Raw genomic sequence first — 12,484 nt, forward strand, 5'->3', positions numbered from 1 at the left:
ACCCACTCCCTGTACTCTCCTGGCTCTGTGCCTCTGTTCCATTTCCTCTGCTTGGAATTTCTCCTCCAACTACCATGTTTGCCTGTCAACGATTTCAGGTCAAATTCCACCTCCTCCCGGAAGTCTTTCCATCTTCCCTTCCAGAGCCTTATTAAAGCATTATGACCTGCCTTGAATCAGTTACATCCATATCTGCTTCCCCACAGACTTCCGTCACTACAGACTGTCCCCTACAGGCTTCTGAAGTATGTGTAAACAGAAATGACTCCTAATTTCCAAGTCTAGGAAAAATGTTCAGAAAAGTATTCAATTTACCACTACTGCAGTTCTAAACCGGTAACCATGGAAGGTCACAAAGAAATAATTTTTTTTTTGAGACGGAGTCTTGCTCTGTTCCCCAGGCTGGAGTGCAGTGGTGCAATCTCAGCTCACTGCAACCTCCGCCTCCTGGATTCAAGGGATTCTCCTGCCTCAGCCTCCCAAGTAGCTGAGACTACACGCACATGCCACCATGCCTGGCTAATTTTTTGTATTTTTAGTAGAGACGAGGTGTCACTGTGTTAGCCAGGATGGTCTCGATCTCCTGACCTCGTGATCCACCTGCCTCGGCCTCCCAAAGTGAATGATTTTTTAATTATATGAAAACAATCAACCAAAAGCCTAGATTTCTGTATGTTTTCATGTAAGTATCTGTAAATAAAAATGGCTATAGAAATTTAAAAACCAGTATGTGAACAAGCTCAGAAAGAGTACCTGTTCAGTCACAAGGCATTTAAGGGACAGAGTAAAGACGAGAACCAAGTCTTCAGATACTCTTTCCCAAAAGAGATAAACAGGCTACAACCAGAGTACCTCCACACAACTCACTAACAAACTCATCCAATTACCTGGAACTTTTATCCTTAATTCTTCCCACAATTAATTCCCGTTTCCTCCAGAGCGCTCAAGAAGCCTCCCCCAACCTTGCAGATTAGTCAAATCCCTTTATGACACATTGCACGTGCCTTCACAGCACTGAGTCCCAGTTGAAATTTCACACGGCATCTTGATTAATGTCTGTCTCCCCCTTAGCTCCGTAAGGACAGAGACTGGGTCTGTCCTTCCTTGTGCCTGGCACAGATAGGCACTTTGTTATTTGTTGAGTAAATGAAGTGACTTAAAAGTATAACAATAACTGATGTTCACATGGCCCCTGCAGGACTACAAGGTCATAAAATATCTTCTGATCCCTCCAGTAATAATAACAATTATATAAATTTTAATGTCACAATTTTATTGTAACATATTCTAACTCTTTGATAATTAAATATTCATATAGGTAATCTGCTAGTTCTCTATTAACCAGAATGTATATTAACCAGAATAGCACATTATTTTTAAAACATGCAAGGCATCAGCAAACTTTCACATCAAAAAAACATATACTACAAGAAGCCAACCTACAGGCTATGTGGAAGAGCTGTTTGCTCTCTTGGAACCTGAAAGGTCCAATTCCAGTCTAACAGCGAATTACAGTGTTTCACCAAGGCAGCCTACTACATTAATAAATTAAAACAAAATTGTATGTTTTTAAGGCAAGATGTTTGGGTATCTAAATTAGCCAGGACTTCCCAAGCATACAGCAAATCCATAAAATGAATTTAAACTCCCAAAATAGATCCACAGATTGAACATAATCCCCATTATATCTCAGTTGCCTCTTTTGTGGAAACTAACAAGCTGATCCTAATATTCATACGGAAATACAAGGGACATAGCACAGCCAAAATAATCTTGAAAAAGAAGAACAGAGTTAAAGGACTGTCAGTTCCTGATTCCAAAACTTACTACAAAGCTACAGAATCAAGATATTGTGGTCATGGCATAAAGATAGACATATAGATCAATGGAATAGAATCAAGACTCTAAAAATAAATCCACAGATTTATAGTCAGTTGATTTTCAACAAGGGTGCCAAGACACTTTAGTGAGGAAAGAATGGTCTTTTCAACAAATGGGCTAGGACAACTGAATATCCACATGCAAAAGAACGAAGCTGGAAGCCTACCTCACACTGCATACAAAAATTAACTGAAGATCTATCAGAGAACTAAATATCAGAGCTAAAACTACAGAACTCTTACGAAAAACACAGGTGTAAACCTTCACGACCTTGGATATGACAACGGTTTCTTATTATGATACCAAAAGTATAAGTGACAAAAAAAAAAAAACAGATAAATGGGACTCAATCAAATTTAAAACTTCTATTCTTCAAAGGACACTATCAAGAAAGTAAAGGCCAGCACAGCAGCTCACACTTGTAATCCCAGCATTTTAGGAGGCCGAGGCAGGAAAATCACTTGAGCCCAGGAGTTCAAGACCAGCCTGGGCATAATACAGAGACTCCATTTCTATTAAAAAATTTCGAAATTAGCCAGATGAGTGGTGCCTGCCTGTAGTCCCAGCTACTCAGGAGACTTAAGGCCAGGCAGGCAAGACTGCAGTGAGTCATGACTACATCACTACACTCCTGCCTGGGTGACAGAATGAGACTCTCTCTCAAAAAACGAAAGTGAAAAGACAACCCATGCAGAATCGGAGAAAAATCATATATCACACGTCAATCAAACATTCAAAATCACGTATCTGATAAGGGACTGATATCTAGAACACATATAAAGAATTCCTACAATTGAACAGCAAAAATTCAATTGACTCAATTCAAAAATGGAAGAGGATTTGAACAGACATTCGCCAAAGCAGACATACAAATGGCTAATAAGCGCATGAACAGATGCTCAACATCATTAGTCACTAGGGAAATGCAAATCAAAACCACAATAATATGCCACTTCCCATCTACAAGAATGGCTATAATCAAAAAGATGGACAATAACAAGTGTTTGCAAGAATGTGGAGAAATTACAACTCTCATACTTGCTGGTGGGAATGTAATATGATCTAACCACTTTGGAAAAGTTTGGAAACCAGTTCCTCAAAAAGTTAAACAGAGTTAACTAAGACACCACAATTCCACTCCTAGGTATCTTTCCAAGAAAAATGAAAACACATGTCCATATAAAAGCTTGTACACAAATGTTCACAGTAGCATTTTTCATAATAACCAAAAAGTGGAATAACTCAAATGTCTATTAACTGGTGAATGGACAAACAAAATGTGGTATATATCCATACGACAGAGGATTATTCAAAAATAAAAGGAGTGAAGTGGCCAGGTATGGTGGTTTACACCTGTAATCCCAGCACCTTGGGAGTCCGAGGCAGAAGGATCACTTGAGCCCAGGAGTTCAAGACCAGCCTGGGCAACATGGCGAGACCCTGTCTCTATTACATTAAATTAAAATGTTTTTAATTTTAAAAAAGGGATGAAGTAACAGTACATGCTACAGACAACACAGATAAAATCCTTGAAAACATTATGCTAAGGGAAATAAGCCAGCCAGGTCACAAAAGGACAAACACTATATGATTCCATTTATATGAAATGTTGAGACTAGTCATAAAGATCCATAAAGAAATAAAGCAGATTAGCAATTGACTAGGGCTGGGAGGAGGAGGCAACAGGGAGTGGCTGCTAATGGGTAGATTTTCTTTTTGGAGTGATGAACATGTGGAATTAGAGAGTGGAGACAGTGGCACAAAACATGTAAATATACAAAAGAAAACCCACTCAATTATATATTTTAAAAGGGTGAATTTTACAATATATGAATTACATCTTAAGCTATTATTGAAAAACAGATCAGGCTGGGCACAGTGGCTCATACCTGTAATCCCAGCACTTTGGGAGGCCAATGCTGGAGGATCACTTGAGGCCAGGAGTTTAAGACCAGACTGGGCAACATATTGAGACCCTGTCTTTACAAAAAAAAAAAAAGAGTTTCACTCATTTCCCAGGCTGGAATGCAATGGCAATCTCAGCACACTGCAACCTCCGCCTCCCGGGTTCAACTGATTCTCCTGCCTCAGCCTCCCAAGTAGCTGGGATTACTGGCACCTGCCACCATGCCCGGCTTTTTGTATTTTTTTTAGTAGAGACGGGGTTTCACCATGTTGGCCAGGCTGCTCTGGAACTCCTGACCTCAGGCAATCTACCCGCCTCGGCCTCCCAAAGTGCTGGGATTACAGGTGTGAGCCACCATGCCCGGCCAAAAATAATTTTTTTTAATCAGCTGGGCATGGTGATACATGCCTGTACTCCTAACCACTCGGGAGTCTGAGGCAGGAGGATCACTTGAGCCCAGGAATTCAAGGTTACAGGGAGCTATGATCACACCTCTGCACTCCAGCCTGGATGACAGAGTAAGACCATCTTTAAAAAGAAATAAATAATTTTAAAAGGAACCAAATCCCTTTAACTACTGAAACTATTGTGAAGGTTGTTTCTTCAAAAACATCATATACTTTCCTCTTTTGTTTAGCAGAACATACTCAGTATTACTTTTCCGAATTTACTCAAGGTCAACACTATGAAACATCAATTACTAAACAGCTATAAATTCAGAAAATTCAGTGGTGTGCAGGCTATTAGCCCTTTACATAGTTATCTCCAAACTACTATTCTTTCACAGTCTTCCACCTGTCTTCTATAATTTTGTTTCCTCCTTCTACCATGAAAAATCAAGAACAAGAGATCAGAGGCAGCGGGGATATACTAAGGAAAAGCTGAAGGACCGTGCACACAGGCAGCCACATACACTTAAAGACAGGCTGTTTTCTGTTTTCTTCCCCACTTGTTTTCTGCTTTCTACCCATTCTGAAGGCAATGTCTCCCTTTCTTACTAAGGATACACATCTCCATCCTTTTATGTTTCCCCAAAACAAGGGGAAACGTGGGGAAGGCCACCCAAATAGCTGAACTGTGGAAGACCTCAAATGATACTGACATCACCCAAACTGCCTGATTCTACCTGAGAACACCCACAGGGCAAAGACTGCACAGACCATAGCATTCCAGGGTGTTCTGCTTCTCCAATGGTCAAAGAAAACGTTTTGGGGCCAGGCACGGTGGCTCACACCTGTAATCCCAGCCCTCTGAGAGACTGAGGCAGGTGGATCGCTTGAGCTGGCCAGGAGTTCAAGACCAGCCTAGGCAACACAATGAAACCCCTGTCTCTACTAAAAACATAAAAATTAGCCAGGCAAAGTGGCATATGCCTGTGTTTCCAGCTAAGTCCTCAGCCTGGGGCGCTGAAGTGGGAGGATCACTTGAGCCCAGGCTGTCGAGGCTTCAGTGAGCTGAAATTGCGCCACTGCACTCCAGCCTGGGCAACAGAATAAGACCTTGTCTCAAAAAAAAAAAAAAGAGAGAGAGAGAGACAAAGGAAAAGCTTTGGGACAGTTACTACATCTACCACTAACTTACTCCACACACAACCAGGCTGGCTGACCAAGGACACTTGGCCTCCTATCTGTAGCTACACTGAACACCTTCTCTGCAAAACGTTCAATCACTATAGCACCTGAACATAAGACACTCCTTTAGGAGTCAGTACGTTTTCCTTTACACTGTTTGATGGAGACAGAGTTTGAGGTGCCAGGACCCCCTGCTCCAATAACCAGCTTCTCACACAATCTCCTCTCACTCTAAGACCCTCCAAATGATCAGCAGGCTGCTGGATCTAACCAACCTTCTTTCATAGTCCACTGGAGTGGGATGATCAGCTGGCCTATGGAAACAAAGCAACTGGCTGAGAGGAGTCAGTCCAATTCCCAGTCTTGAGTATTTTTGTACTGAGCCATAGAAACGGGAGTCAGATGATGGTGAGCACTGGAACTAGAGTCAGGACGTGCAGGAGCCTTGACTAAGGCCACTACATGCAACTTAGGCAAGAAAGCTACATGTGAATGGAGAAAGCCCAGCTCCAGAGAAGACATGTACTCCACACTCTCCGGATCCAGTTCCCACTGCCCAGCTACACTTCAGTTTCTGTCCTGGGAGGCTACAATTGCTTCTGCTCTTCTTAGACTAAAACTGCTTTCACTTGGCCTAACCTGTGTGGCTTGTGGTACGTGCAATCAAAAGTGCTCTAATCTAAAGCAGGGCCTGCTTACCTTCCCTGACATCAACCCCAAACCATCTGCTTCCTAGTGTTTATTAAGAACCTCAGACTTTTCTGAATGAGCTAGCCAGTCCTCTTTACAAATATAAATATTGCAAATATTAAAATCTCACCTAAAAATCACTTTCTGTATAAATGAACCTCAGGGCCTGATTACCATCATTTATTTATTTTTTTTTAATGTGTGATTCTGACAGTTTACTTAAGGCATAGCCTCCCACCTTGGGATCATGAAAATATTGGCCATATATTTACTGTTAGGACCTTATAACTAATTTTCTCATTAAGCTTCAAATCCATTTAAAGTTTTTATTCTTTCAATTATGGTAAAACATGCATAACATACAATTTACCACTTTAACCCTTTTTGAGCATACAATTTAGTGAAATTAAGGGCATTCCCATTGTGTATCACCACTAGCCATAGCTTATTTTCAAAGCATTCTGAAAATCATGACTTTTTTATTTTTATTAAACAAGTATTTATGTTCCCTCATCAAACGACAAGGGCCAGGAGCCTCATCAGTGGCGGGACTGTGGCAGGACAGTGACAAAGGTAGCAAAGAGTACCCACAACAACCTGGAGCAGCACCAGAGCAGCTAAGTCCATCCTCAGTTCCTCCAGACATGGCCGCAGAAGCTAAAGAGACTAAAAATACTTGGAGAGGACAGATAGAAGCTGTCAAGGATATTTGGCCCAGTTAGAGAGGTCGCCACTATCACCATATTTACATCAGAAAACACTCATACAAGCTGCAGTGGGCCATATTTAGAATAATTAGATTCAGTATAGAATGTCTGATGTTCCTTCCCTCCCAGAATGCCTGGAATAAATCTCTGGGCCTTGAATTTGGTCAAGTTATCTATGATCAATTTCCGGAGGACCCCTAGGAAGAAAGACAGGTACTTCAAAAATGTTAAGTACCCACTCTCCACCTTTCTAACTTGTTATGCTTTCTTTTTAGTACAACAGCCTCTATCAATAAAACCAAATGAGGAAGAAACTTCCATCAAAGCTTTGTGAAAGCAAACGATTCAGCCAGAACATTTCATAATGGCTGAGATGGAAAGGATAAGGCAGGGAATGTTTACACGAACACCAGGAACTTTAACTTGCCTCTCAGTATCTTTAAAAATGAAAGAAAGTTCCAAAAATGAATTATGTTCATGGCCTCTCCAAATGCCAGGCCTATAGTAGCCCAGGGAGTAGGCCCAAGTGAAGATGTGATATGATCAATGACAGTGGGCCCACAGCAACTCCCCAATCCACACGAGTTTCTAAATAGGAAGAGTCTTCATTTACTGAATTATTGGGAATAGATAGATTTTAATAACGGTTATATTAATCAACTCCAGAAAGTACAACTAAATGAATATAAATACTACCTCAAACAGAAAAAGTCTGAGGTTAGCAAATATTTTTCATCTGTAATCATATATTATTTAAGTCTATTTTCCAAAACTAGGAACCCTCATCTATGTCTGAACAAAGACCTCAGATCTGTCATACAAAATAACTATGAATATTTTGGTGTCGTACATCTTTTTTAATAATTTAAAATTTTTTTTCACATTTTGTTTGTTCTGAGACAGGGTCTCAACTCTGTCATCCAGACTGGAGTGCAGTGGCGCAATCACAGCTCACTGCAGCCTTGACCTCAAGGGCTCAAGCAATCCTCCAACCTCAGCCTCCCAGGTACCTGGGATCACAGGTGCGCACCACCACATCTGGCTAATTTTTTCTATTTTTAGTAGAGACAAGGTCTCACTATGTTGCCCAGGCTGGTCTCGAACTCCAGGGCTAAAGTAATCCTCCCACCTCGGCCTCCCAAAGTGTTGAGATTATAGGCGTGAGCCACAGTACCCAGCCTACATTTTTTAAAGTTAATATAGTATATTAAACAGACACACCTAAAAAATTAAGCCGTCTATGTACCTCAGAAAGGAGACATCTGAGTGTCTGCAGTTCAAATCCCCCCATACGGCTTGAGTCAACATATTATTCTTGTCCTGGAGCAAGGACCTCAAAAGGAAAAGATACAGTTATACAGAATAGCTGAATATCAGGAAAGCAAGCCCTGAAATGAAATTCCATATCTCTGACTTCATTTCCTTATACAATAGTCCCCCTCTTATCCATGGTTTCAGTTACGAGCGGTCAACTAAGGTCCAAAAATAGGTGAGTATGGTACAATAAGATAATCTGAGAGAGACAGACCACATTCACACAACTTTTATTACAGTATATTGTTGCAACTTCTATTTTATCATTAGTTACTGCTATTAATTATTAATAGTAATTATTATTAATGGGAAGGAACTTTCAAGGTTATCACTAGGACAACCCTTTACCCAATACATGAATCCCCTCAAAATGACTACCAACTATCTCATTATATAAGAGCTGAGGGCTGAGAAAAGCAAGATGAGGAAAAGCTGTGGTGGAATCAAGAGTGATAAATGCAGAAATACCATCTGGTAAAAGAAGGTATGGAGGTCATGGAGAGAAAGGCTTCTAGCTTCTGGTCCACCTAAGTGGCAGCAAAGACAGTACAGGATGCAGCTCTGCTGGGATCCTTGAGTTCTGCTCACCAGCATTCCTAGCTAGTGAAAGAAAAGAGTACAAGCCAGGCACAGTGGCTCATGCCTGTAAGCCTGGCACTTTGGGAGGCTGAGACAGGATTACTGCTTGAGGCCAGGAGTACAAGACAAGCCTGTGCAACATAACAAGACCCTTTCTCCATAAAATTAAAAAAGAATTAGCCGGGTGTGGTGGCACACGCCCGTAGTCCTCGCTATTCAGGAGGCTGAGGCAGGAGAATCACTTGAACCCAAGAGTTCAAGGTTGCAGTGAGCTGTGATGGCACTTTAGCCTGGGTGACAAAGCAAGAGTCTGTCTCTAAAAAAATTTTTTAATTAATAATAATAAATAATGAATAAACAAACAATAAATAACAAATAGTAAAAAGGAAAGAGTTTGAGCTGGGAATCAAGGTGGGCTTGTTCTAAAAGCTGTCTAGGAAGCACAAAGCCTTCACGGCTGGAGAACTAACCAATCACTGATTGGTTCAGGGTTAGATAAAAATGATAATGCTTTAGCCAGGCATGGAGGCTCACATCTGTAACCCCAGCACTTTGGGAGGCTGAGGAGGGCGAATCACGAGGTCAGGAGATCAAGACCATCCTGGCTAACACGGTGAAATCTCATCCTACTAAAAAAACACAAAAAATTACCCAGGTGTGGTAGCAGGTGCCTGTGGTCCCAGCTACCCGAGAGGCTGAGGCAGGAGAATGGCTTGTACTCGAGAAGCGGAGCTTGCATCACTGCACTCCAGCCTGGGCAACAAAGCAAGAATCCGTCTCAAAAAATAAATAAATAAATAAATAATGCTGATACTACCGCCAGTATTCCAGACATTCTGAAACCTAGTAATAACAGCCCACAACTTTTCATACCTACAGTGGCACATGGCTTTGAAAATTAGGGGGTTTTTACAGAGCCCCTCTACCATTAAATATTCCTTTCTTAGGCTGGGTGCAGTGGCTCATGCCTGTAATCCCAGCACTTTGGGAGGCCGAGGCGGGTGGATCACCTGACGTCAGGAGTTCGAGACCAGCCTGGCCAACATGGTGTCTCAACTGAAAATACAAAAATTAGCCGGGCATAGGGTTGGGCGCCTGTAATCCCAGCTACTCGGGGGGCCGAGGCAGGAGAATCGCTTGAACCCAGGAGGCGGAGGTTGCAGTGAGCCAAGATTGCGCCATCGCACTCCAGCCTGGGGGACAACAGCGAGACTTCATCTCAAAAAATATATTTTTTTTTTCTTTTTTCATTATCACTTGCAAATAGATTCTTTTACAGAAATCATACTTAAATAATATATAAATTATTTTGTTATTAGGGAAAATAATGTCATTCAAGTCAACTTCAATGTTTATTCACAGTCTACTTGCTTTTATTTCCTTTCTCTTAGCTAATCTACTGAAAGGAGAAAGCCAGTTAACAGACCACTCTTCTGTCACCTATTAGATAATATAGTTTAACCTAAAGGAACACAAAGTTCTAGTTTCATTCAATAATGGGAGGACACAGGATCTGTACTTGTTATGGCATTTAAAAAGTCATCTCAGGCCAGGTGTGGTGGCTCACGTCTGTAATCCCAGCACTTTGGGAGGCGAAGGCAGGCAGATAAGCTGAGGTCGTAAGTTCGAGATCAGCCTGCCCAACATGGTGAAACCCCATCTCTATTTAAAAAAAAAAAAAAAAATTAGCCAGGCATAGTGGTGCGTGCCTATAATCCCAGCTACTCTGGAGGCTGAGGTAGGAGAACTGCTTGAACACGGGAAGTACAGGTTGTGGTGAGCCAAGATCGCGCCACCGCACTCCAGTCTGGGTGACAGAGTGAGACTCTGTCTCAAAAAAAAAAAAAACCCCAATAAATAAAAAATAAAGAGTCATCTCAGCCGGACATGGTGGCTCATGCTTATAATCCCAGCACTTTTGGGAGGCTGATGCAGGAGGATCGCTTGAGCCCTGTAGTTTGAGACCAGCCTGGGCAACAAGGCAAAACCCCATCTCTACAAAAAATACAAAACTTGGCCGGGCGCAGTGGCTCAAGCCTGTAATCCCAGCACTTTGGGAGGCCGAGACAGGCGGATCACGAGGTCAGGAGATCAAGACCATCCTGGCGAACACGGTGAAATCCCGTCTCTACTAAAAAAATACAAAAAACTAGCCGGGCATGGTGGCGGGCGCCTGTAGTCCCAGCTACTCGGGAGGCTGAGGCAGGAGAATGGCGTAAACCCAGGAGGCGGAGCTTGTAGTGAGCTGAGATCCGGCCACTGCACTCCAGCCTGGGCGACAGAGCGAGACTCCGTCTCAAAAAAAAAAAAAAGAAAATACAAAACTTAGCCTGGCATGGTGGCGTACACCTATAGTCTCAGCCACTTGGGGGACTGAGGTAGGAGGATTGCTTAGGCCGGGGAAGTGGAGGCTGCAGTAAGACAAGATCACGCCACTGCACTTCAGCCTGGGTGACAAAAGCAAGACCATCTCGGAAAAAACAGTGATCTCAAGAGTAAGACTAGGTATCAATCAAAGTGGTTGCAGCTTGAATCATTGATTCTAATCATGAATTATTATTTAGCTAAAATGATGATTCCCAAATATAACACATTTTATTTCTAAATGTTTCTTGGCAAGTGAGTATCCAGAAAGTCAGCAAAACCCCCAAGAAAGTAGAGAAAATGAACTTTTTTATAGCTCACCATTCATCAACTACAGCAGGCTTGAAAGATACAATGGGCCGGAGGCTTAGCCTCAATTTTGGCCTGCAGAAGAAAACTCCAAATAAGATTTCTTCAAGAACTGCTCTAATGTAGTACTAAACTTCAAGGAGTGACCTCCCTAGAGGAGAAACTAGAGTTGACAGCTACACGAGTGCACAATCCAGGGGAGATGCACCCTAAGTCCAATACAAGGAATACTACACCGGTTCCATCACAATAATAATATATTAAAATAAAAGTATCAAACAATGAAGTAATTTAAAATATGTCAAAGGCAAGAAAATCCTCCAAAAAAAAAATCTAAATCCATTACAAAGGTAATCTGAATAAAATATCATTTAATCTCCAGGCCTAACCTCTCTGAAATAAAGTTTTATATATTCTTCCAACTTAGTCAAATTATACAAGAAAGCTACTTTAGGCTGGCGCAGTGGCTCATGCCTCTAATCCTAGCACTCTGGGAGGCCAAGGTGGGTGGATCGCTTGCGTTCACAAGTTGGAGACCAGCCTGGGCAACACGGTGAAAACCCATCTCCGCAAAAAATACAAAAATTAGCCAGGCATGGTGGCGCGTGCCTGTAGTCCCAGCTACTCGGGAGGCTGAGGGATCACCTGAGCCCGAGAAGTCGAGGCTGCAGTGAGCCGAGAGAGATCGTGTCACTGCACTCCAGACTGAGTGACACAGTGAGACCGTCTCTCCAAAAAATAAAAAAAGAAATGCTATTTTATAACAAAGGAGCCACAGCATAGCACTCTCAACTTCCTGTAAGAACAAAAATATTGTGTCAATATGTTCACAACACAGTTCAAGTCACAAAATCATAAGATAATTAAATTGACTTTTTAGGTTTCAATCTGTTTAGCCAGAAACCTTATCCAAACTGTACTGATGCAAATCAGCATGAGAACTATAGTACTATCAAAGTAACTCCAGTATCTTATCTTTTGTTTTACCTTTTATCAGTGATTTATGGGCTGACTAATGGTAAACTGATTTGTGCATGTGCCAGAAGTCAGCTCAGGAATACAAAACAGGAAAAAAATTTAGAAGAATCAAATTCATGAATGAAAATGCTGACGTCATAGTTCAGTTCCCAGCAGAGTTTAGAGTAGCATATGAAAAACAGTGT

At 41.7% G+C, this 12,484-nt stretch overlaps 1 protein-coding gene across 21 annotated transcripts in view; it reads right to left on the reverse strand.

The window, feature by feature from the left end:
- Positions 1–12,484, reverse strand: part of LOC105479380 (calmodulin binding transcription activator 1) — a 975,024-nt gene that overhangs the window by 952,316 nt on the left and 10,224 nt on the right. The window contains exon 2 of one of the 21 annotated variants that reach the window (XM_011737330.2): positions 8,002–8,088. The exons of the other annotated variants lie outside the window; for them this stretch is intronic. Within the exon in view, the coding sequence (XP_011735632.2) occupies positions 8,002–8,046 (45 nt within the window). The 5' untranslated portion in view covers positions 8,047–8,088. The remainder of the gene's footprint in view (positions 1–8,001; positions 8,089–12,484) is intronic. 21 annotated transcript variants of the gene reach the window in all.

Source organism: Macaca nemestrina, chromosome 1, assembly GCF_043159975.1.
Source record: "Macaca nemestrina isolate mMacNem1 chromosome 1, mMacNem.hap1, whole genome shotgun sequence".
In the NCBI taxonomy this organism is placed as follows: Eukaryota; Metazoa; Chordata; class Mammalia; order Primates; family Cercopithecidae; genus Macaca; species Macaca nemestrina.